Source organism: Drosophila rhopaloa, unplaced genomic scaffold, assembly GCF_018152115.1.
Source record: "Drosophila rhopaloa isolate 14029-0021.01 unplaced genomic scaffold, ASM1815211v1 contig_2, whole genome shotgun sequence".
Classification (NCBI taxonomy): domain Eukaryota; kingdom Metazoa; phylum Arthropoda; class Insecta; order Diptera; family Drosophilidae; genus Drosophila; species Drosophila rhopaloa.
In genome coordinates this window covers 18,486,408-18,511,570 of record NW_025335083.1, presented here as the reverse complement: position 1 = coordinate 18,511,570, position 25,163 = coordinate 18,486,408, and the positions used below count along the sequence as shown (strand labels likewise).

The 25,163-nt window shown below is 41.5% G+C and overlaps 4 protein-coding genes across 5 annotated transcripts; 2 read left to right on the top strand and 2 right to left on the bottom strand.

Moving 5' to 3' along the window:
- Positions 1-886: 886 nt before the first annotated feature.
- On the top strand, positions 887-14,572 carry LOC108046491 (myosin-VIIa). 2 transcript variants are annotated; one of them, XM_017126191.2, is made up of 12 exons: positions 887-1,106; positions 5,665-5,769; positions 6,445-6,705; positions 7,213-7,562; positions 7,621-7,821; positions 7,887-10,281; positions 10,348-11,798; positions 11,916-12,702; positions 12,777-13,342; positions 13,405-13,551; positions 13,614-13,734; positions 13,924-14,572. In XM_017126191.2, the coding sequence occupies exons 2-12, from the start codon at positions 5,752-5,754 to the stop codon at positions 14,128-14,130; spliced, it is 6,504 nt and encodes a 2,167-aa protein (XP_016981680.1). In that variant the 5' UTR covers positions 887-1,106; positions 5,665-5,751; the 3' UTR covers positions 14,131-14,572. The 2 variants fall into 2 exon arrangements, with proteins under 2 accessions (XP_016981680.1, XP_016981679.1); XM_017126190.2 differs by having other exon boundaries at positions 887-1,232.
- Positions 14,573-16,548: 1,976 nt separating this feature from the next.
- Positions 16,549-20,362, bottom strand: LOC108046513 (suppressor of hairless protein). The gene is made up of 4 exons (XM_017126225.2): positions 19,546-20,362; positions 17,903-18,783; positions 17,631-17,838; positions 16,549-17,568 (listed from the first exon to the last, which is right to left on the bottom strand). The coding sequence occupies exons 1-4, from the start codon at positions 19,939-19,941 to the stop codon at positions 17,266-17,268; spliced, it is 1,788 nt and encodes a 595-aa protein (XP_016981714.1). The 5' UTR covers positions 19,942-20,362; the 3' UTR covers positions 16,549-17,265.
- Positions 20,363-20,995: 633 nt separating this feature from the next.
- On the top strand, positions 20,996-22,071 carry LOC108046504 (anamorsin homolog). Its single transcript, XM_017126211.2, has 3 exons — positions 20,996-21,203; positions 21,288-21,784; positions 21,844-22,071. The coding sequence occupies exons 1-3, from the start codon at positions 21,068-21,070 to the stop codon at positions 21,955-21,957; spliced, it is 747 nt and encodes a 248-aa protein (XP_016981700.1). The 5' UTR covers positions 20,996-21,067; the 3' UTR covers positions 21,958-22,071.
- On the bottom strand, positions 21,987-24,487 carry LOC108046503 (protein yellow). The gene is made up of 3 exons (XM_017126210.2): positions 24,178-24,487; positions 22,834-23,239; positions 21,987-22,776 (listed from the first exon to the last, which is right to left on the bottom strand). Exons 1-3 carry the CDS (start codon positions 24,408-24,410, stop codon positions 22,099-22,101), a joined length of 1,317 nt encoding a protein of 438 aa, XP_016981699.1. The 5' UTR covers positions 24,411-24,487; the 3' UTR covers positions 21,987-22,098.
- Between the last annotated feature and the right edge of the window lie 676 nt (positions 24,488-25,163).

Below are 25,163 nucleotides of genomic sequence, written 5' to 3'. Positions count from 1 at the left end.
TGCTGCAATTACCCTGGACATACTAAACCATTTTAATAATTTTCAGCCGATTTTAGTACGGAATTAGTACCCTAATTAGACTTGAACTGAAAATATTCGAATCGAGCGTAATTACTAAAATACCTTGTAGCAAATGTAGCTATGTATGAATCGCTGATTAAGATAGCATTTATTGGCTGACCATTTTCGCATTGCAAAATTCCTAATGAGCTAATTGCTTGTTAATAATGTATACTTTCCTAAAAACAAAGAACATCGAAAGCTTTTTTTTGGGTCAAATTTTGATTTCAATTTAATTTTCTCTACTACAATTATTCAGCGCTGAATTGTACGTTTAATTGTAAAAGTTCAAATATTGGCGGGTTGCGTGGCGTTGTCACGTTAACTAGCTTGCAAGTTTCTTATATTCGATAGTTGCCGGGGCCTTACTTAATTTTAACATTTCTGTTAGAAAACTATGTAATTCCACATTTAATTATGGAAAAACATGGTTTGTATGTTTTTGCAGAAAACGTCAATGTTTCATTAATGTTTAAAAAATGATTAACATAACATTAGCATTAAGTTTTCTTGTTGCTGGCATATCTCATATTGAATTAAGGGAAAATAAAATAAAAACAAAGGGTGATTATTTAATTTAATATTTATGATAAAAATTTTTTTGCATGTGGTTAACAGTGTAAAAGAACAGGACTTAGAACTAACAGAGTGCGTAGGAACTGGAATGGAATCGATAAAAGTTCGCAAATGCTAGAGAGATTTTCGATAATAGTTAAGGATGGAAGAATCTCGATGACGACTAGCCAAAATCGAAATTACCGATTTCCTAAAAACATCGATGACATCGATGCTACCGATTTCCCAAAAACATGAATGGCTCTCCACCTCTAGCGATCGGTTGTTTCGTATTTCGCTGTGCGGTTTGTCGGTTGTCCGTGTCCGGTTCTTTTTCGCTGCAAGTCCAACTCAACTCGGCCAATAAACAAATGCGATAAGGCCCTAAAATGAAAACAGTCTATAGCGCCTGATTAACCTGTTGCTTTGGTGACTCGTGCTGGAAAAGAAAACAAAACATTCGGCGCGCTGCACTTTTCCTGCGATTGTTGGTGCGTGACCTATTTATGTAACCTGTTTTCAAAAAGAATATCCCGCTTTCGACTGGTCCAAAAAGTGTTAATTAAACCGCAATACAAAACCTACGGTTCGGTGCAAATTCTGAGGCAACAATTAAGGTAGAGAGTGATTGGAAAAGAAAGAGTGCATTAACCCTGCAAGTCGTTGTGTGTAACTGTGAGCTAGTGAGTGTTAGAGCTAGAAAAGCCAGCCAGAGAAAATGACAAGGGTCACAGCATCGGAATCAGCGTGATTTTAAGTATCATCGATTTTACTATTTGACTCGAGACGAAGACGTGGCTGCATTGCATTTTTATTGCTTTAAGCGACGACCAAATTAAATAGCTACGCTTCAGGTTTCGTTGGCTAGAACGGTACTAACATGCATACACTACCATCGCAGACCCACTCTCTCGCGCACACACACACACTCGCACGCGGACAGGTACACCTGCCGAAGAGCAGAGGATTGAGCGAGAAGGAGATATGCGTAAAGAGCGGCTCACAGTGCAACACATTCATGGGTGCCCCTGCCCCGACACCCATCCCTTTCCCACCCGCTCGCGCCAGCGCTCTCTTTCTCCTTGAGCTTGAACCAGGCTTATACACAGAAAAAAAATTATTATTACGAAATTTAATTCTAAAGTCTTAACTAACAGCAATCTAAAACACTTCGAAATAATAATTTGCATACAAAATATAGCCCATGGAAATTTGCTACTGTTCTTTTTGTTTACAAATTTTAATTTTAAAATGGCTTTGATTAAAGTGAGCTTAACCCAAGAAAGTTTTAGAATTTTGAGTCATGTTTGTTTGTCTGCCTCAATTTTGTTAAGATTTAATGTCCATATAATTTCAAAATACCAACATCTGGGTCAAAATGCTGCGAAAATCATATAACTCTTATAAATTACTTAGTGTTTTAAACCATTTGGTCTCGAGATGAAAAACATTCCCTACATAAAATAGAAAGGTCGCCAAATCGCACTTATTGATTTTTTTTGGTAACAAAAAAATAATAATTAATATAATTTTCATACCTAAAATCACATTTAAACGTTTGCTTATACAGTTTCGACGTTTCTCCCGGTGCAGCGGTCAAGAATTCTCAAATTGACAATAACAACAACTGCAACGCAGGCACACTTGTTTGTCCGGTTTGTTGTTATTGCTGTTGCACAACGGGACATTTCGTATGGGGACAATTGGAAAAACCCTTTTTCAAATAAACGATTTTCATTAGCCGGTTTTTTGTTTCTTCTCTCCCATCTCAACCTTTTTTTGCGTTTCCATTTGGGTTGTTGGGTTCCATTAATGTTGTGTTGCTTTTGTTGTTGTTGCTGGGGGCTTTCGCGCACGCAGCGACTTTCTGTTTGTTTGGTGAAACTTTTTTAAGGTCTTCTCTAAATACATAATAAAAAAATGAGCATAATACTTTGCCCAGTTTTTTTTTGCTGTTGCTGGTGAGTCGTTATTTTTTTTTAGAAGATTCAAGCTGTAAAACCAGAAACAAATTGTGTGAGAAGTATCCAAGCTTTGGAAAAATAAATTTGAATAGCAAACAACAGCGTCTTGAAAGAAAAATGTTTCAAATATTTAAACAAAATTGCATTATAAAACAAAGTTTTTAAAATAAATATCGTATGTTCTGTACGAGAAATATATATAAAGTAATTTTATTGAAACAATAAAAAAAGTTAGGAACAGTTAAGTGAACTGCTCGATTTAATTATGTTTTTTTTTAATCTGAACCTAACGTTGGATTTTGACCAAAAACTTGAACATGGCTGAAACTAACAATTAATGATAACTAAGTTCAAAAATGTATATAAAAAATTAATAAATAGTGCCGAAAATGTTTGTGTTTAAAACCAATCGCAACAAGAATACCATAAATACATTATAAAAATGAAGCTAACTAAATGAAATCCACGTTAGATTATAATTTAGTGCGTCTTGATTTAGACATAATTATTGGTTGTACCTTCTGTTATACCACACATTGCTCAAGAAGTGACAACAACACGATGTCAAGTGTCAAAGTCAAAGTGAACAAAAAGTGGATACATTAAACAATTGGTTTAAGCGCGATACATGTGAGGTTGTGCCTACATATATGTAGAGTAGATGGCATAAATCGTAATTGTACGTGGCAGCCACACACGAACTTTCACTAATGACTCTCGATGAACTTTTGGATCACTCACTTTACTCGAAACGCACTCTCTCACTCATTTTGATATGCTAGGGCACATATGTATGCACTTTGATACGTGCCAATCGTGTGTCATTGGACACACTATCCGATGCTAAATCTGCCGAGACGGAAATTCTTAGACGATCTTTTCTCATTTATTAATCGTTTTTGGTCATGCCCCGAGAAATGTCTGCCTCACACCTCGAATTTACACCTTGTTTAATGGGTTTTGCTTATCTCAACCTGCGCTTCAGTGAGCTCTGATAACAACAGTATGAGTATTAAGCAATAATTTAAAAATAATTCAGATATGGCTCTGTTTTGTTAAAGTGGTCTCTTAAATTAGAATTCGATTTCTTTCCCCTTTATTAACTCGTACTAGAGTGTGTGACAGAATTTTAAAAATATATATTAACCTCCTTTTTTAAAAAAAATACAAAAAATGATAAGCTATTATTTTGTTTTATACATTTTTCAATATTTTATAATTTTAATTCCAAGAAAAAGAGTCCAAAAGTGAATGAATATAAAATATTTCTTTTCGAAAATACTGAACAAATATTTTAAATCCTATTCTTAGATTATATTCATTACATTGCCAACCATTTTTTGTATTTGTGTATCATTTTATTTTGTTAGTGAAATAATGCAGAAACCCAAATTCGCCAAGTTTGGAAACATCTGATTTAAGCAAACCCTTTTAAAAATTGGGTCTTTCCAGATTCATCTGTATCTGGATTTGTCGCTGACCCTTTCCATTTAGGTACTAATATTATTAATGGGCCTAGGAGACAGTGACATAATAATATCTCTTAAGTGGGGTGCTGATAACAGTACAGCAAGTATTGGGCAATATTATTTAAAATGCTATCTGTGTATGTATAAGCTTACTGCTTGAACTCTACCCAACAATTCAGGTTGCTATATAGCCGTGTTTGAGTGTGGATCGCGGATCGGTTCCCTATGTGCATTATACTTGTATTTTGACCGGCAGAGCGTAACCAGACTGGTATGTGTACGTGTATACGTGCCGCCGTGTGCCACTAAATTTGGTTGCTCTTGCTGTTGCTGCTTTTTTGTCTGGCATGTTGCAATTACTATGGAGAGGAGAGACGCCTCCAAACTATACTACGGACGATACCAAACCTCTGCGGCCGCAGCCGTTAGTCCATGTGTTAAATGATGGATGGGGTGTCCAATTGTAAGGCGGTTTCGATGGTAACCGACTGGGAAATGACGCCAGCTTGAATTCTGATTCATGACTGGCTTTTAAAATAAAGCAGTTCAGTTAAAAAGCTGATCCACATGTTGATTGCATTGCGCAGATTAAAAGAGTCTTACCGGTGTTTTAGAAGTGGTGATGCATATAGGAAAATTCAAGATTAATTGAATCTTTTAAAATGATTAATCCAAGAGATACAAAAACAATTTAGAATGAAAGATCAACAATCTTTTTGCAACTCTATGCCAAGTGTCGGTTTTGGAAAAACTTGTTTTCAGAAGAAGTCAGTCTCTGCCATAAACTCCCATTTCATATTTCCAATACTTTGCATATTCAAATGCAATTTCTAATCAAATTCTTGAACATTATTTAAGGGTCCGGTTTTCCCTTAAAATAACTCGTCAATGTCAACACCTTTCTTTTTTTCTTTTCTAACATATCTAACTAAAGACGGCGCAGTTTTCTTTTGCCTAAATCGAAAATATTGTTAAATTTCTGCCATGCCGTACAAAGTAATGAAAGTAAATATTTTCAATGAAAACCAAGTGATTTGCATAACAAACGCAGCTCATTGAGACCTTCGATTTCGGTTAGACCCTCTTTTTCGGGTGGTTCTCGTATCCAATTGATTGTTCGGGGCGACTGAAGTTAAAAAGTGAAAATAGCTCGATGGCCTTTTTTGCATGTCTAAAGGTGTAAGGTTTATTTATTTTTTATAAGATTTTCGGTCACGTATAGGACTGCTTTGGTCGGTTTCCCTAGTTTGAGAAGAGAAGTATCGAAAGTATGATTTTTATGGATGTGTTTAAGACTGATGACTAATTCGTTGGTGTTTTTGTTTTGTTAATGAATTGCCACTTTGGTTGGCGACTTAGTAAGCGAGTGTGTTGTTGGCCAAATGGAGGAAAGAAAGACGTTTACCTCAAGCTAGGAAAGCGCTGTGATAGCAAGAACAACAAAGAGACGACGGACCACAAACGAAGACAGCGACAAGTTGTGAATTCTTTCAATTTACCGTAAACTTCACCTTAATTTTTTTTTTCAAAGCCGGTTTTAGTTGCCGCAGGCGCTAACTTGTATTTTGTTATTGTTGTTCACGGCTATCTCTTCCACTTGTTCTCTTTTGGAACAGAAAAATAATACAAGAGTCAGCAGCGAAGAGGAACGGGCTTTTGTCTCTGGATGCCAACCCAGGATCAGTAAATGAAGGACGACGAATATGGTGATAGTAACACGTGTAAGTATTCATTCCCTATTAGCGTGAGTAGGGGGATCATTCCTTATCCAGTACTCCATCTATCTCACTTTTCCCTCTGCAATGAACACAAACTAACAGAAGCAAAAGCGGAAGTTTCATGCCATGCCTCACTTCAACTCCCATTACTCTTGCACAGTGGTGGATGGAAATATGTGTATGGGGTGAAACTTGCAACCTGTTGTTATCTCAACATAATTGAACATTTATTTTAGTTAAGTTTCAAAGTTTTTCTTATTGATTTTAATTATTTTTATCTCGGAGGCGCTAGTACCTAAAATGATTTCATTAATTTATTAATTGGGTTGTATCAGTCTTCAATCTTATTTTAGTTTTTACTGCAACAAGGCTAAATATTGTTTTTCAAATTAGTTTCAATTACTGTCCTTCATTCAAAAATTATTTTGTAAAACCTTTAAAAACCAACCTCCTCATATATTTCCGCCCATGACTGTGCGTTGCTCATGACTGTCCCTGGTATCACTATTTTTGTTGCGTTCCGCTCAAGTGACTCTTACAACAAACAGCACATACTTTTTATGGCCCCCATGTCCATGGCAACCGAATGTGGCAGCCTCGTAAAGAACTGAATGTCAAATTGTAAAATAGTAAAATAGTGAAAAATTGAAAAATTGTAATTACGCCTCTTATCAACAGGGTGACTACATCTGGATAGAGCCCGCCTCGGGGCGAGAATTCGATGTGGCCATTGGAGCACGTGTCGTCTCCGCGGAGGGTCGTCGCATCCAGGTGCGCGATGACGATGGCGACGAGGTCTGGCTGGCCCCCGAGCGCCGCATCAAGGCCATGCACGCGTCCTCCGTCCAAGGAGTGGAGGACATGATTTCCTTGGGCGATCTGCACGAGGCTGGTATCTTGCGGAATCTGCTTATACGCTACAAAGAAAATCTGATCTACGTGAGTAAACTATTATAGGTTAATTCTTCTTAAATATTAAGAACGAATTAACAAATATTATTTATACCCTAGTTACTTTAACTAAACATGAACTTACTACTATTTGTTAAAGAATTTGTTGTTAAAAGAAACTAGATAAAACTGTCCCTGCGAGCTGCTTTGATAATACTCGTATGCCTAGATATTATTAGTTTATTCAAATCTAATGTAAAATAAAATGGATCTTATTATTATAAACATTAAATAGTTCAGAAAAAATAAAATAAATTTCAAACAAAAATTTACCTTGTGCTTAGCTAACTAAGATTGATGAGAAAAAACTCCAATTGTGTTGCGCCATTAATCCTTAAATGTAACGACAACAATTTTGTATCTTTACCATTTAATGTTTAAAGTTTATCAGTTATTCCAATTTGGTTTGCTGTCCCTCTTATAAGAACAGCGTTTTCTATGTATTGGAATTTGTTACTAAATTATATTATAAACGTTTTTTCCCCTTACCTTTAGACCTATACCGGTTCCATATTGGTTGCCGTTAATCCCTACCAGATCCTGCCCATCTACACGGCCGATCAGATCAAGCTCTACAAAGAACGAAAAATCGGAGAGCTTCCGCCACACATATTTGCGATTGGAGATAATGCATATGCGCACATGAAACGATATCGCCAGGATCAATGCATCGTAATCTCCGGAGAGTCCGGAGCTGGCAAAACAGAGAGCACAAAGCTGATCCTGCAGTATCTGGCTGCGATCAGTGGCAAGCACTCTTGGATCGAGCAGCAAATTCTCGAAGCGAATCCCATTCTGGAAGCCTTCGGAAACGCCAAGACCATACGAAATGACAATTCATCGAGGTAAATATTATAAGATCAGGTGATAGATCTGCTTTTAATTAAATCAATTTTTATACAGGTTTGGCAAATACATAGATATACACTTTAGCGCCAATGGCGTGATTGAGGGAGCCAAAATCGAACAATACCTGCTAGAGAAGTCGAGAATTGTTTCCCAAAATCATAACGAACGCAATTATCATGTTTTTTACTGCATTTTGGCCGGACTTTCAGCAGAGGAAAAATGCCGCCTCGATCTTGGCATGGCTGCTGATTATAAGTAAGGTTTTTATTAACGCTAATCAATATCAGAATTGAGCTATATTTACCATTAATATTTAATAGATATCTCACTGGTGGCAATAGCATTACCTGCGAGGGACGTGATGATGCCGCCGAGTTTTCCGACATACGATCCGCCATGAAGGTTTTGCTCTTTTCGGACTCGGAAATCTGGGAGATTATCAAGTTGCTAGCTGCCCTTCTGCACTGTGGAAACATCAAGTACAAGGCGACTGTGGTGGACAATCTGGATGCCACTGAGATACCGGAACACATTAATGTGGAGCGTGTGGCCGGACTGCTTGGACTACCCATTCAACCCCTGATTGACGCTCTGACACGTCGCACACTGTTTGCTCACGGAGAGACGGTGGTGTCGACTCTGTCGCGGGATCAATCAGTTGATGTGCGCGATGCCTTTGTAAAGGGCATTTACGGACGAATGTTTGTGCACATCGTCCGAAAGATCAACACGGCTATTTTCAAGCCGCGCGGAACTTCACGGAATGCTATCGGAGTGCTGGACATATTTGGCTTCGAGAACTTCGATCAGAACAGCTTTGAACAGTTTTGCATTAATTATGCCAACGAGAATCTGCAGCAGTTCTTCGTGCAGCACATTTTTAAACTGGAACAGGAAGAATACAACCACGAGGCCATCAATTGGCAGCATATCGAGTTCGTGGACAATCAGGATGCTCTTGATCTGATAGCTATAAAGCAGCTTAATATTATGGCTTTAATCGATGAGGAGGCCCGTTTTCCAAAGGGCACCGATACAACCATGTTAGCCAAACTGCACAAAACCCATGGAGCGCACAAGAACTATCTAAAGCCCAAGTCGGACATCAACACCAGCTTCGGTCTAAACCACTTTGCCGGCGTAGTGTTTTACGACACGCGTGGATTCCTGGACAAAAACCGAGATACCTTTAGTCCCGACCTGCTGCATTTGGTTAGCCAAAGTGGCAACAAGTTTCTCCGCCAAATCTTTGCCCAGGACATAGAAATGGGTGCAGAGACGAGGAAGCGAACGCCCACACTCTCCACTCAGTTCAGGAAATCGCTGGATGCACTGATGAAGACGCTCTGCAGTTGTCAGCCATTTTTTATTCGATGTATCAAACCCAATGAGCTGAAAAAGCCCATGATGTTTGATCGAGGTTTGTGCTGCCGTCAGCTGCGATACTCTGGGATGATGGAAACGATCCGGATTCGTCGCGCTGGATATCCCATCCGACATGGATTCCGCGAGTTTGTAGAGCGCTATCGTTTTCTGATACCTGGAGTGCCACCAGCTCATCGCACAGATTGCCAAGCGGCCACTTCGAGGATTTGTGCCGTGGTTCTGGGCAAGTCCGACTATCAACTGGGTCACACCAAGGTCTTCTTGAAGGATGCCCACGATCTGTTTCTGGAACAGGAACGGGATCGAGTGCTGACGCGAAAAATCCTCATTCTGCAGCGCAGCATTCGGGGATGGGTGTACCGACGAAGATTCCTACGCCTGCGAGCCGCTGCCATCACAGTGCAAAGATTCTGGAAGGGCTATGCCCAGCGCAAACGTTACAGAAACATGCGAGTGGGCTACATGCGTTTGCAGGCTTTAATCCGATCGAGAGTCCTGTCCCATCGCTTCCGCCATTTAAGGGGTCACATTGTCGGTCTGCAGGCCCATGCTCGGGGGTATTTGGTGAGGCGGGAGTATGGTCACAAGATGTGGGCCGTCATCAAGATTCAGTCTCATGTGCGGCGAATGATTGCCATGCGTCGGTACCGGAAACTTCGCTTGGAGCATAAACAGTTCGCCGAGGTGCTGCAGCTGCGTAAGCTAGAGGAACAGGAGCTGCTGCATCGCGGCAATAAGCATGCCCGGGAAATTGCCGAACAGCATTACCGAGATCGATTGCACGAGCTGGAGCGTCGGGAAATACAAGAGCAATTGGAGAATCGCCGTCGAGTGGAGGTCAATATGAATATTATCAACGACGCAGCCCGCAAGCAAGAGGAGCCGGTGGACGATGGCAAACTGGTGGAGGCCATGTTTGATTTTTTGCCCGATTCCAGTAGCGACGCTCCCACTCCGCATGGAGGAAGGGAAACGTCCGTGTTTAACGACTTACCCCATGCGCAAAACGTCAATCAGGAGGATATCATTGCACCGATGCACATCTCCGAGGATGAGGAAGATCTGTCGGAATTCAAGTTTCAGAAATTCGCCGCCACTTACTTTCAGGGGAATGTGAATCATCAGTATGCTAAGAAGGCGCTAAAGCATCCCCTTCTTCCACTTCATACGCAAGGCGATCAACTTGCTGCGCAGGCCTTGTGGATCACCATTCTTAGGTTCACTGGTGATATGCCCGAACCAAAGTATCACACAATGGATCGAATGGACACCACATCTGTCATGTCCAAGGTCACGGCCACCTTGGGGCGTAATTTTATAAGGAGTAAGGTAAGGTCTTATTCCACCATGAAGTGGTACAAATCTATTTAATTTGTTTTACTCTTATTTTTATAGGAATTCCAAGAGGCCCAACTCATGGGCTTGGATCCCGATGCCTTTCTCAAGCAAAAGCCGCGCTCGATCCGCCACAAACTCGTATCGTTGACCCTGAAGCGGAAGAACAAGTTGGGCGAAGATGTGCGCCGACGGCTGCAGGACGACGAATACACGGCGGATAGCTACCAATCATGGCTACAATCGCGCCCCACCTCGAACCTGGAGAAGCTGCACTTTATCATTGGCCATGGCATCCTGCGGGCGGAACTGCGGGACGAGATCTACTGCCAGATATGCAAGCAGCTGACCAACAATCCCCTGAAATCTTCGCATGCCAGGGGATGGATTCTGCTCTCACTGTGCGTGGGTTGCTTTGCTCCTTCGGAAAAGTTTGTCAACTATTTGAGGGCCTTCATCCGTGAGGGTCCTCCGGGATATGCACCGTACTGCGAGGAACGACTGAAGAGAACCTTCAACAATGGAACGCGCAATCAACCGCCTTCGTGGCTGGAGTTGCAGGCTACCAAATCGAAGAAGCCCATCATGCTACCGATTACGTTTATGGATGGCAATACAAAGACTCTGTTGGCTGACTCAGCCACCACGGCCCGGGAACTGTGCAACCAACTATCGGACAAGATAACTCTCAAAGATCAGTTTGGATTCTCCTTGTACATAGCTCTGTTCGATAAAGTCAGCTCTTTGGGGAGTGGCGGGGACCATGTGATGGACGCCATCTCACAATGTGAGCAGTATGCAAAAGAGCAGGGCGCCCAGGAGAGGAATGCTCCGTGGCGTCTGTTCTTCCGCAAGGAAATCTTCGCCCCCTGGCACGAGCCCACCCACGATCAGGTGGCTACCAACCTCATTTACCAGCAGGTGGTTAGGGGCGTTAAATTTGGAGAATATCGCTGTGACAAGGAGGAGGACTTGGCCATGATTGCTGCGCAGCAATACTTCATCGAATACTCCACAGATATGTCTATGGAACGATTGTTCACCCTGCTGCCAAACTTTATACCCGACTTTTGTCTCAGCGGTGTGGACAAGGCCATCGAACGATGGGCCGCTTTGGTCTTACAGGCCTATAAAAAATCATACTACGTCAAGGACAAGATTGCGCCTCTGAAGATAAAAGAGGATATCGTCAGCTATGCCAAGTACAAGTGGCCTCTGCTCTTTTCGCGTTTCTACGAAGCCTATCGGAACTCAGGTCCGAATCTACCCAAGAACGATGTAATTATTGCGGTCAATTGGACCGGTGTCTATGTGGTGGACGATCAGGAGCAGGTCCTGCTAGAACTCAGCTTCCCTGAAATTACTGCCGTGTCCAGTCAGAAGACAAACAAAGTGTTCACCCAGACATTCAGTCTATCCACGGTTCGAGGCGAGGAGTTCACGTTTCAGAGTCCCAATGCTGAGGATATTCGAGATCTGGTTGTCTATTTCTTAGATGGCCTGAAAAAGCGGTGAGTACCTGAAAAAAATATTTCAATTAAATCCTAAAATTCGAAAATTAATTTGTATTATTTAAGAGTAACTATAATTGAATACAAATTAATCAACTATGTTTTCTGTGCTTTCAGTTCGAAATTTGTTATAGCTCTGCAAGACTATCGTGCACCTTCGGATGGTACGAGTTTCCTGTCTTTCTTCAAGGGCGATCTGATCATACTTGAGGACGAATCGTGTGGCGAATCAGTACTAAACAATGGCTGGTGCATAGGACGTTGCGATCGCTCTCAGGAGCGTGGTGATTTCCCCGCCGAAACGGTGTATGTTCTGCCCACGCTTAGCAAACCACCACAGGATATTCTCGCCCTGTTTAACATCGAGGAGGCCCATCATGGTCGCCGTTTAAGTATGGCTTCCAATGGCGGAGCGGTTGAACCACGGGATCGACCACATACGTTGATGGAGTATTCCTTGGATCATTTCCGTTTGCCCCCAAAACGCACCATGTCTAAGACTCTCACCCTGAGTTCGAAACGGAGTGAGGAACTTTGGCGTTATGCCCGGGATCCCATCAAGGCGCCGCTGCTACGCAAGTTGCAAAGCAAAGAGGAGTTTGCCGAGGAAGCCTGCTTCGCCTTCGCCGCCATACTGAAGTACATGGGAGATCTGCCCTCAAAGCGTCCCCGGATGGGAAACGAAATCACGGATCACATATTTGATGGACCGCTTAAGCACGAAATTCTGCGCGATGAGATATACTGTCAATTGATGAAACAGCTAACGGATAACCGCAACCGCATGTCCGAAGAGAGGGGCTGGGAGCTGATGTGGTTGGCGACTGGACTGTTTGCCTGCTCGCAAGGCTTGCTCAAGGAGTTGCTGCTGTTCTTGCGCAGTCGTCGCCATCCCATCTCACAGGTATTATTTTTAACAACAAAAAATATGTAATTCATTAACAAAAGCTATTAATAAATCTTTAATTTAATTTGCAGGACTCAATGCATCGACTGCAAAAGACCATACGCCATGGACAACGCAAGTATCCACCTCACCAGGTGGAGGTGGAGGCCATACAGCACAAAACCACACAGATCTTCCACAAGGTCTACTTCCCAGACGATACGGACGAAGCCTTCGAGGTGGACAGCTCCACGCGGGCCAAGGACTTTTGCAACAACATCTCGCAACGCCTATCGCTTCGCACCAGCGAGGGCTTCTCCCTGTTTGTAAAGATTGCCGATAAGGTCATCTCCGTGCCCGAAGGCGATTTCTTCTTCGATTTTGTGCGCCATCTGACCGACTGGATAAAGAAGGCGAGACCCATACGAGATGGGGCGAATCCGCAGTTCACCTACCAGGTCTTCTTCATGAAGAAACTGTGGACAAACACAGTGCCAGGCAAGGATCGGAATGCCGATCTCATTTTCCACTATCACCAGGAGTTACCCAAGCTGTTGCGCGGCTATCACAAGTGTTCCAGGGAGGAGGCGGCCAAGCTCGCTGCTCTTGTCTTCCGCGTGCGCTTCGGTGAAAATAAACAAGAACTCCAGGCCATACCGTAAGCCAAGAATCTTATTCCCACCGTGTTCGGTAATCTAACTTTAGAATTCCTTGCTTTAGGCAAATGCTGAGGGACCTTATCCCATCGGATATAATGAAAATGCAAAGCACTAGCGAATGGAAACGATCGATTGTGGCCTCTTATAACCAGGATGGCGGCATGACTTCCGAAGATGCCAAGGTGGCTTTCTTGAAGATCGTATATAGGTATGGGTCGATAGAGATAAGATTGAACAACGTGATTTCTTAACATTTTTCTATTCGAGCAGATGGCCAACCTTTGGCTCCGCGTTCTTCGAGGTGAAACAAACCACCGAACCGAACTATCCCGAAATGCTACTAATAGCCATTAACAAACACGGCGTGAGTCTCATTCATCCAGTGACCAAGGTAAGAACTTTTTCATTGATATAATTATTGGCGGGATGAATTCATTTTATTTATATGTGTTATACTAAAAAAAGTTATAATTATATTTATTGGTTTTCTATTCATTGTTTACATTTATAAAATCTGTACACAAACAAAATTGGAATTGCAAAAATGTAATTGTAATGGTAACTTTATTTCTATTTGCAGGACATATTGGTCACGCATCCTTTTACACGCATCTCGAACTGGTCCTCGGGCAATACATATTTCCACATGACTATCGGAAATCTGGTAAGGGGCTCGAAACTATTATGTGAAACGTCGCTGGGCTACAAGATGGACGATCTGCTAACTTCATATATCTCGTTGATGTTGACCAATATGAACAAGAATCGAACAATACGACCCAACTAGTAAATCCTACAATTACCGCAAATATTTATAATAATTATAAATTACAATTGCAATAACTTATACATGCCTAGTACTTTCTAGTTGTAAGTCATTCCTTATACCCAGCACCCTTTGCTCTAATTGCATTCCCTCCTCAGAGAATTCATTCCAATTTTGGCCTTGTTCAGCTATCGATTATACCAAACCAATTTCCAATTTTGTTTGTTTTTATTGTATAAATTTTGCAATTATTCTCTTAGTTATTCTTATGGCACATTCCGGTTAAATTATTAAATACGATGTTTTGTATGAAGAAAAGGTCTTACATATCCATAGATAAGCATTTGTATCTATGCATTTTGCATCTATCTCTTTGTATATCCTAACTGCATATCTGTACTGATGACGTTTTGTATCAAATACATAGAAATGTTCAATTATTTAATAAATTATATACAATTTACTTGGCAGTTTTATTCAGAATGGGACGGTCGCAATGACCCTTATATTGATTGATTTAAGTTAAGCAGAATAATTTGTGGAAATAGTGATTCAAGGAATCATATTCGCCTATATACTATGTATATCGTTGGAACATTTTCATCCACAATATTATTTTCTAACAAATTACAAATTTTGGAAATGTTCAATAAATCGTGGTTTTGTGAATCACGAAATGATGATTATTATAGGAAAATAAAGATTGATTATCTAAATGTCTAAACTTAACGTCTAAATGACCCGTGAATTGCAGGGGTAATTTAAGCTGCCATATATAGGTTTCTTGATATGCATGAGGCCAAGACAAGTCAAGATATTGTCAAGATATTTAAAACTAAATTTTTTAAGCTGATCAGAAATGTTACAAAAAAAATTAGGTGGGAAATGTGTTTTTTCGAACAAACAAAAACTCTTGTTTTATTGTACTGTATTTTTTGTATTTGGTTAATTCCAATTAGAGAAAATATTATCGTTTTAACCAATTAGTTCATATAAGGGCTTATTAAGAGTTTTACAACTTACCTAAGTACCAATAAAATATATGAATTTTAGATTTAGAGTCAAAAATAGCATTGAATAAAAGCACGGACTTTGTGTGTTAATGTTGAATGGATTGTTTGACTAATGTGTTAACTTTTATAATAAATTTTCCTAAATGCTGCTCATTAAAAAAAGGCTCATAAATATCTACATCTATACGAATAGCCTTAAAATTTACAATGAGTATAGATTTGCCAATCGACTAAGCAATCGATAAACCAATCTTGACCTACGGCTTTGGATTTCCACCCGTGTATAAAAGAGTGTACGTGTCCAAAGTCTTGTAAGTAACTTTTTATATAGGACTTGCATATATAGCTTCCCTTGATTTTCTTGGCTGACTCCCACGCCACAAATTTCCCACGCATTGTATTTTGCGAGAATTTCCATTTTTCCCCAGCGTGTGAAAAACGGCAGCAGTCAGCAGCAGGCAAACGATTTAAGACGGCTGGTAGACTTAGATTTTTCAAGATAATTAACTTTTTTAGTAGTCGGTATGAAGTTGTGTAGCAGTCCTGAGAACTTTTAGAAATTGCTGTCTCCCCCCTTTCTAAAAGCGACCGCAATCATCGCACTCACTTGTCCAAACAGTGGGGGAGAAAGAGGCCCGGGGAAATGTGAAGGAATTGTTCATTAAAAATTCCAAACTAATTTCATATTCAGCTTCTTATAAGACGGCGACGACCTTAAGAGGTTGCAGTTCCAATTGTGAGTCTCGGAACTTTTGGTGGTGGTTTTTCCATCATCATGAAAAGGCCAGTTTTCCTCACGCAACCGAAGTTCGTTGTTTAAGTCTTTCGTTCCCATCGCACGGTGCAGTGAAATCTTAGGGGTTGCAACCAAGTTCCTATTGGCTGACTCTGATAAGAATTATGTCTCCCAACTTGAAGATAAGTTTAAATGCTTGGTCAGCTCACCTTCTGATTCCGCCGAGCGGAAGTAAGCGATAATTAATTCAAAACCGCGAATCTTAATTTGTAAATCTGTAAAGACAGCAGCAACGACTGCATAAATATTCAACAAAAGGTAGTAAAATTCTCACAGCAGCTCAGCAGCGGCTTTTTGGGCTGTGAGAAAATTCTGCTCCTTAACTTGGCCAAAACGGAAACAATAGTGTTATATATCTATGTATATTTGCTTCTTAACTTGGCGTTCACCAATCCAGACCAAACTATAATTAAAGTCGGCCCCGCTAAGGGGGTTGAGTCAAGCCATCGTGGGAAGAGCTGCACTTGTTTTGTTTAAAAATATTCACACGATACTGGGCCATATTCCCACAGCAATTTAAGGCTACCAATCCTCCCCCAGCTCTCCACCTCAGTCCACCCAAGAGGAGTGAGGAAGAATAATCACGCCAAATAAAAAACATAAGCTGACATGATTTGGTTGATTTTTCTTTGTCATAATTTCGGATTTTCTTCTTTTTTTATTCATATTGGGCTTTTTGCTTAGTCTTAAATAAATCGCCGACTTGTCTTTCTGCGATTTTATTATACAAAATATTATATGAAACTTTTTGTGCTACGAATTTCCAAAGAGTTAATTATTTTAAAAAATGCAACAAAACTGTATGTACAGAAAAAGTTTTCCCTTTTGACTTTGTCTTTGACTTTATATAAAGTTTAAGGGTGAATTGGAATGTATTTATGTAGCGTGGCTACTTCCTGGTATTTTATAAAGCAGGCTCCAGGTTTTCTGGGGTATTTCGAAGTACTTTTTCCTTTTGGCAGTCTTTAGAAATTCATAGCAACGAAAATCATAAATATTTCAACCGCTGCTAAAAATCTTCTATAATCTTATATAAATTGTATATTTAACTAGAATTATATGTTCTGTGTAGATGTATATTCATGCACATACAAATATATATGTCAGTGAGCTTTTTCGAGTTATGTACAGAGTTATATGTTGCATTTACAAATCTATTGGTTCCAAACTAGCACTAGATACATGTATGTAGGATGATTTACTTTAGAGAGAAGGGGACACATTTCGTTCACGTCATGAGAGGTGGAAAATTAATATGAGAAAAATCGTCAATCTACAAACTAAGGTCTCCAATAAAAACTATAAATAACTTAGGATACATAAATGTGCGACGCAATAATCCTGCACTCAGGACAAGCCGCTACCATGACTATTCCATTGCACTTCTGAGATGGAGGGCAGCGCCTGATGCTGCTGCTGTTGCATACTGCCGCCTGCCGGTGATCCCGCGTTGTTGCTGTTATTATTGTTGCTAATGCTAGTGATGTTGTTATTATTATTGTTCTGTCGCGTCCGCATCACATCTTCGGCCTGGGTATTGCAATGCGGCCGAGGACCCGGCTCAGGTGTATAAGTGAAGGTCAGACCAGTGGCGTAAATTATACCGTCGTTGCGCACCAGCGAAATGGGCACCTGTGTGGGTTGTCGTACCTACAGGATAAGAAACGTCGCATTTAGTAAATATTTAAAGAATTTATGTTCTGAAAACTTACCCAAAGCCATTCGCCGCGGAACTGGGAAATCTCGGGCACCACACACAACAGCGTCTCCGTGCAGCGGTACATGGTCTCCGCCTCCACATCGCCGAACCACACTTGCAGATGCGGCGTGAAGTTGTCGCCACTAAGCTCCAGCATGGCCACATCACCGCCGCCATTGAGATTCAGAGAATTAACAATTGGCACTGGAGTGACTGGGGAACTAAAGGGGAATCATAAGGCATCATGTAAACCAGCCGATTGATAAGAGAATAAGCTGTACTTACGCCACGGGACCCATGCCCTCGTAAAACTGATATTCAGCCTTATCCGTGGAGATGATGGTCCAGCAGGCGCCGTCATTGATCATCTCTTTGTTTGGCTCTTTAGGACAGGGCGTGGCCTGGAACTGAATGATCTTCTCCTGCGACAGGCAAAGGTACATTCGGTCCGTATCCTTCATGTAGAAGGCACACTTGTGTAGCTGCGAGACAGGATCGTCGGCTTCCAGCAAGGCCATCTGCTTATCCACCTTCCGGATGATCAGCCGGGGCAGGGCCATGCCCGTAACAGAGCACACCAGCTTTACCGTGGCTCCGTAATGGATGTAACCGTCGCGCACCTGGAACTCCTCCGATTCGGACTCGTTGTCATCCAGCAGGTGTATCGTAAAAGCACCCCATTGAGTTGAAGAGGCGTGGAAGTGTCCGTTTTCCACGTGAAGATAACGGGTGGAGACGGTCTGGGAACGCAGGCGATTGAACAGGGCAACATTGGTGCCGCTGGCTATGCACAGGTCGGCATTTTTCAGCGACTGTTTCTTTTTGGACGGCTTGGATATCACCTTGATCCGTTTCGAGTTGAACACGCCGATGTCATGCCCATTGCCGTAGAACATCTTCACAGACAGCATGAAATGCTTTCGCTTGTCCGAGTCGGAGATGAAGAGCGTCTTGGCCGCACAGTACTGCTTGCCATTGAGATCCAACTGCTGCATGTCCTGGTCGCTACTTCCGATTCCGATAAATGCGCACAACTGAGCCCCCTGCTCGCCCTCGCCCTGCTGCAGCATCTCCTCGTACCGCCGACGCCAGCCGCTTCCGAACAGATAGATACATGGCGGTGGGCAGAAGAAACGCTTCTCATTGCCGTAGGACTTTTGGGCCACCTGGAATACACACAGACAACACACAGAGGTGCAGGGAAATTCAATTAGCACAAATTGGCGTCCAGATTATCGGAAAATCATATCAAAACCGCAAGCAATGCAGCTTTGTTAATTTTCTGTAATTAATTTCAATTATTTTCATTGCGGACTGGACCGGGCTCGCGTTGCTCAATTTGCGGGCAGTCGAGTGTGAAGGATTCGCATTTGGCGGCAGTCGCCGCTTGAAGATCGCCACCGCTAAAAAGCAACCGCGACAATTTTATTCCATTTCTATGTCTGCCCTAGCCAAAAACCACAAAAATGTAACACTTTAAAGTGGACAATAGAAACACTGGCACCTTTTAATGGGAGGTGGGGTTTGTGGTGCGGATTGACCGATTAGTTTTAGGTTTGGTTTTTGAAATTAAAAAAGTTTTCAAAATCGGATCAAGAATATTTCTCCTAGCTGAATACAAAAATTTAAAAAGGTTCTAGTTTTAATTGGATGGATTGGTGGGGTGAAATTAATCTCCTTCTTAATTAAAAATATTTTGTACAACATTCTACACAAACTATTCTCGTAATCATATTACCAATATATTACTCCTTACTCCTGTAATTAGCTAAGTTTGCTTAGCAAAAAGAAAACCCTTTTGGTTTTTATAGATTCAAGTTTTCTTTTTAGAAGAATACTCTTTTTTTAAGATAAGTAAAACCCCACACCGATGTGGTTTATATCCCCCAAAGTTTTTTTTTCCCCCCAAATCGGATTCCCCTTCGCACCTTGGCATGCAGGATAACGATGACCATGTCGTTGCGCTCGCGCATGTACTTCTCCATGGCGTCCCGCGTAAGTTTCTTTTCCTCGATGTGAGGCCGATAAGGACCTGGTAGCAAGGACATTTGCATTTGTTGTTGCTGCTGCTGGTGTTGCTGTTGTTGTTGCTGCTGCTGCTGTTGGTGGTGCACTTGTAGTTGTTGCTGCTGCTGCGACGACGGCGGTTGAGGACCGCTTGGCAGTCCAAAGTGCGGCATGTCCTGGCGCTGCTGCTGTTGTTGTTGTTGCTGGTGACTATGATCGAGTGGCGATCCGTTGGGATTTAGATTTGCAACTGAACTATCGTAGGCAATGGCGGGCGGGGCGGCGGCGTTTAAATTAAATTGGCTGTAGCTCTTCATTTATGCACATGTCTTTGCATTGAACTGGTTGGAATTCGAAGCGGTTGGCTTATGTATTTTGTTTTTATTATTTGGCAAATTCGTTTGGCACTTTGACACTGTTCGTTCTTGTTGTTGTTGTATGTTTTGTATTTGTTATCCTGCACCAACACACACGCAGAGCAGCTGTCGTTTCTCTCACGCACTCTCTTCCTCTTAATCGCGGATTGGCTTTGTTGTTGTTGTCGTTTCTGGCTGGGATTGCGGCTAGTTTCTGGTCACTAATCACATATTTTTGTTTTTAAGCAGATCTTAACTAGCGACTAGCGGTCGTAGCGGCTGGCTTCTGTTTAACGATGCAACTAGCGCTCGAGTTATATTTATAATATGCTACAACTAAAAAAAAGCGACTGAGGATGTTGACGTTGTATCGATAGTTCGATAAGCTCTTATTTATGATAGTCGCTGCCTACCGGCGATATGTTCGGCGTTTCAGAACACTGACTTGTGGGTATGGCCGGCAATGGCAATATGTCTTTTTAAAAGCTGACCAAGCATTTATTTGCATTTTAGTCATATTTCCTTTTATTTTATTAGTTTATTTTAAACACAATATTTTTAATTTCAAATTTAACTGATAGGACGTCAATATAATTTGAAGTCTTCTAAAGATATTTAGCATCGATTTCCTAAGGGCACTACAAGATATCGATTTTTGGCGCTCTCATTTAAAATTCAAGACTCAAGCTACTAACCTCCTTCAGACTGACTCATGCATATTTCAAAGGGGCTGTGGGAATATACACAAATGTAAATATTAAAGATAATTCGCAAATCAATATGTGAATGTAGAACAAAGTTGGTTAAAATGTAGGTTTCGGGTCAAAACGCTTACATAGTATAAGTAAAAGCTGTAAATTATTAATTTACTGGTAATTATTTATAACTTCCAATACATTAATAAACAAACCTCAATTAACTCTTTTTGATCAAGTAACAGTCCAAAAAAGGAGTGATCACTGAATATCACTTTGCGCACTATCGATTGTGGCAATCGAAATCACTGATAGCTTCTCGCTATTCGGTCATATCTAACTTGTGAAATCGCGGTGCTTGAACTTTAAAGATATTCTAGAAATTTATAGACATGGAGCAATTCAAGGGTCTAAAAAAATCCCTGTATATATGGACGGATAGCGCAGACCTGGACAAGCGTGTGGAGGAACTGAAAACCGCCACCGGTGGCGAGGTGGCCCTGGAAAATGTGCACCGTCTGTCGTTTTGTAAGTTTGCGTGCGGTGTGTTTTATTTTATTGTCTAGGCATTCCAATGAGTCAGCAGATTAAAATCAATGGTTTACATTGCAGCCTCCTATGCCAACTCCAGCTTCGATCTGATTGTGATTGAGTGCGCCCAGCTGACCGACAGTTACGTAAAACTGCTGCACATGCTTAAACCCAGTGGCAAGCTCCACTTGGTGTCCTTCATTGGACCGGCATCCAGTCTGCTGCAAGAGGTCAAGCTGTCCGGATTCATCAACTGCCGCGAGGATGCACAAGACGCCCTGACCGCCGAGAAGCCTGGCTACGAGACGGGCTCTTCGGCCAGGCTGTCCTTCGCCAAGAAGAATGCCAGTGCTCTGAATGTGTGGAAAATAAGCGGCGACGATGAGGAGCTGATCGATGAAGAGGATCTGCTGGACGAGGAGGACAAACAGAAGCCGGATCCTGCTGGCCTGCGCGTCTGCAGCACGACGGGCAAGCGCAAGGCCTGCAAGAACTGCTCCTGCGGTTTGGCCGAGGAGTTGGAGACTGAAAAGCAAAGCCAGAAGCCGACTGAGAACGCCAAGTCCAGCTGCGGAAACGTAAGTTCACACATTGATTCCTACCCTTTCCTACTATACCTGATTTCTCGTAAATGCAGTGCTATCTGGGCGACGCCTTCCGCTGCTCCACTTGCCCCTACCTGGGCATGCCCGCCTTCAAGCCCGGAGAGAAGGTGCAACTTGGTGACAACCTCCTGAAATCAGATATTTAGCTTAGCCACTCCATGACACACTCAACCAATCACATTTCAAATAGTTTATTAAGGTGACTTACTAACAAACAATAATATCATAATGTAAATAAAAAATGCACCGCGTCACAAACACAGCATGTAGATTCAAATATCATCTGCTCACATTTCGCATGGTGTTCCCTTGATGAGATCGCGATTCTGGCCTGTCAAAATGCGATAGTTGACGGCTGAGGGATCGAGTTCCTTGTACAAATACGTTGGCATCTTGTCCGACAGCACCCAAACCGTGCCCTCGTTGTCGATCTTCATATCGTTGGGGAATACGAGAGTGTGCGAGTCGGAGTCGATCAGCCCCTGGTTGTCCGGAGTGTACGGGCGCTTGATGTTCCAGCAGGCGATGGCATCTTTGTTTACTTGCGTGTAAAAAATGACGCCGGTCTCGGGGTCAAAGACCTCAGCGGTGGACTGCCCATTCATTCCACGGTCACCAACGTACTTAAAGTCGTAGTAGGAATCACCGGTGGTTACATGGGATTCGTTCTGCAGCACTCGGTTGGAAACCTTGAACTCCTTGGTACTTGCCAGAGCATGGAAATATATGTCCTTGGAGTGATCCGGATTCATGGGACCCACGGCCAGGCCAAAAACACCGTCCGTCCACTGGAAGTTAACGCCGCCCACATTGAAATCGCCTTGCAGCGGATCAAAGTGGAAGAAGTTGTGCTTCACGCGATAGGATTTGTCGTTCCTCAGTGAGTACACAATCACGCCATAGGCTCCCAAGTCGGGGATATATGCGAAGGCATCCTGGCACTCCGAGCGGTCCGCATCCACAACCTAGGGATGAAGTACATTTATGAGTTTTACGTTCATTTTGCGCCAATTTGTACTTACAATATTCGCAAAGAATGAGTCCTCCTTGGATTGATCAGCGGGAATGGTGAAGCGACGCACCAACGTATCTGTTTTCAGGTCAAAGACCAGAATCGAATTGGGAGTAATCTGCTTGGGACTGCCCAGAATGTCGGCAAGACCTGTGTCGAGAACCCACAGGCGATCGCACACGTCCACCTGAATTCTGAAGGTAGAGATTATGGTCGAGTTGTCCTTCAGCTGAATGCCGGCATCTTGAGCCTTATCAGCATCCAGTCGTCCGCCCGATGGAGTCTTCTGATCCTGAGGCTTCACATCAATGGGCAGCTTGTTGGCCTCCCAACTGGGATACGGATGCAGTTTCGGGGACTTCTCTGTCGAATTGAGATCGATGTAGTTTAGGGTGGCGGCAACACCAGCTTTCCACCTACGATTTAAATAGAACATTATTTAAAATTTGAAACTAAGCACAATCTTGAAAAAATACTAGCGTTATAAAAATAATCCTTTTTAATACCTATTTAGACTAATATTGGCAAACATCACTAAACCAACCGGTTTCATAAAACTTTAAATCAGAGTTGATTGGTAAATACTTCTGTAATTATTAAGACTGGACTATGACTTATAATTAAAGGCTTGGCTTTATAGATTAAAGTCATTTGCGTTCATTAATTGCTTCGCTTAGTTAATTGTCGACCTGAAACTTTTTAGTGAAACTTCGTCGGATCATTGAATAAGAAAAGAACATTTAGTTTGTTAATTAACTTTAAAGTGTTCATTTTAAAATTAATTTTTGTAAAAAATATCTTTTCTTTTGGTTGATTATACTTTACTTTAAAAAATCTAATTTATTTTAGTTGATTAGACACAGAGATACGATTTGTTTGATATTTTTATTAATCGGTTACTCATAGCTCCCGAAAATGTGATTTGTTTTGGGGTATTTTTCGTCGTTAAGCGCATCGTGGGTAAGTCCCGAAAAGAGATGACGTCACAAAATGAGTTTGTTTACTAGTTTTTGAAAAGTTCTGGTTTAATGGGGTCGGTTATTTTCCATAGAATTTTCCGGTCATGTGTTTTCTCTTATTAAATTATAATTAATTTCATGCCAAGATTTGCATTTAGAAACCACTATTTGAAATGCAAAATAGTCTTATACAAAGGAAAAAAAATAATAAAGTTAACTATCCAACGAGGAAACCGGTTTCCCCTCTTGACGCTCGATCGTTTTGCAAGTCTAGCTTGACATTTAATTACCAACAAAGCCAACAAAAAAGGTAAATATTTAATAAAAAAAGAAAAGTTAACTAGAGGTAATCACGAAATTGTTGTCGGTTTTCGGTTATGAATATGGTAATTTACCTTGGCACAGTGACAAAGATTCTGTTTTGCCAGCGCTCCACGCCCAGTGGCAGGTTGTTCTCCTCGATGTAGTGGCCATTCGACTTGGCCTCTGCCTCGGCCTCCGGAGATGGCCAATCGAAGGCCAGCTGCTTCCACGAGAATTTCTCCTCCAGCTTGGCCGATGCACTCCGGCTAAAACCGCCTATCAGGCACAAGACCAGGCCCAGACTCACCATTCCCAGGGGGTTCATTTCGGGATTTCGCTATTCAACAGTTCGATGAGTACCTCCGTTCGATTCGAGTTGAGAACGCTAACTGCAAGAGCTGGGATCGGAGTTGGGCTTAATATGTTGGCTTGAAACCAATTCGGCTGAAGCTTTAAGCTCACCACTCGGAGATCGGACCCTGCTCTGTTATAATCTGTTATATCAAATACCCAGCTGGGTGTTAATGGAAACTGCTCTGAGTTGGGGGTTAAAATTAGCAACATAAGCGGAAGGAAGATGATAGCGAGTTTATTTGGCAATATTTTAAAAGCGCATCTGGAATATAATTAACTGTACAGCGAACCCCACAATAACAGTTAAGAAATAATGGGTCAGCAATTGCTTTTTAGTAAAACAAAATTAAAAGATGTGACATTAGTGGATTCAAATTCAACAAGGATTTCAAATAAAATGATAAAAAGAAAAGATATTAAATACCTTAAGGTTTTTATCATTTATTTTTCCTAAATATGCCCACTCATTTTTTATCGCAAAGAGTTCAAGAATTTAAAAAAATATTAAAATTGCATAAATAATTCAAACCTCGTTTTAATGAATAAAGGTTATTGATTCCCTCATTAAAATACAGCACGAGTGGGGTGCAAAATAAAATGTTTGCTTTTAAAAACGATTTGCATTTTCAGAAATAATTTGTGGAAGATGTCAAATTATTAAGACTGAATAAGTTAAAGCAAATGAACTTGTAAATGTAAGAAAAATATACTTACTAAAATTGTA

Excerpts from the sequence above, each read along its gene's own strand:
- LOC108046491 (XM_017126191.2), top strand. Across the intron at positions 11,799-11,915 it reads TTAGATGGCCTGAAAAAGCG|TTCGAAATTTGTTATAGCTC; the intron begins GTGAGTACCTGA and ends CTGTGCTTTCAG. Across the intron at positions 13,552-13,613 it reads TTCTTGAAGATCGTATATAG|ATGGCCAACCTTTGGCTCCG; the intron begins GTATGGGTCGAT and ends CTATTCGAGCAG.
- LOC108046513 (XM_017126225.2), bottom strand. The coding sequence starts at position 19,941 with ATGAAGAGCTACAGCCAATTTAATTTAAACGCCGCCGCCCCGCCCGCC. Across the intron at positions 18,784-19,545 it reads TCGTTATCCTGCATGCCAAG|GTGGCCCAAAAGTCCTACGG; the intron begins GTGCGAAGGGGA and ends TGTGTATTCCAG. Across the intron at positions 17,839-17,902 it reads GAGGGCATGGGTCCCGTGGC|TTCCCCAGTCACTCCAGTGC; the intron begins GTAAGTACAGCT and ends ATTCCCCTTTAG.
- LOC108046504 (XM_017126211.2), top strand. The coding sequence starts at position 21,068 with ATGGAGCAATTCAAGGGTCTAAAAAAATCCCTGTATATATGGACGGAT. Across the intron at positions 21,204-21,287 it reads TGTGCACCGTCTGTCGTTTT|CCTCCTATGCCAACTCCAGC; the intron begins GTAAGTTTGCGT and ends TTTACATTGCAG. Across the intron at positions 21,785-21,843 it reads CCAAGTCCAGCTGCGGAAAC|TGCTATCTGGGCGACGCCTT; the intron begins GTAAGTTCACAC and ends TCGTAAATGCAG.
- LOC108046503 (XM_017126210.2), bottom strand. The coding sequence starts at position 24,410 with ATGAACCCCCTGGGAATGGTGAGTCTGGGCCTGGTCTTGTGCCTGATA. Across the intron at positions 23,240-24,177 it reads ATCTTTGTCACTGTGCCAAG|GTGGAAAGCTGGTGTTGCCG; the intron begins GTAAATTACCAT and ends TTTAAATCGTAG. Across the intron at positions 22,777-22,833 it reads ACTCATTCTTTGCGAATATT|GTTGTGGATGCGGACCGCTC; the intron begins GTAAGTACAAAT and ends CTTCATCCCTAG.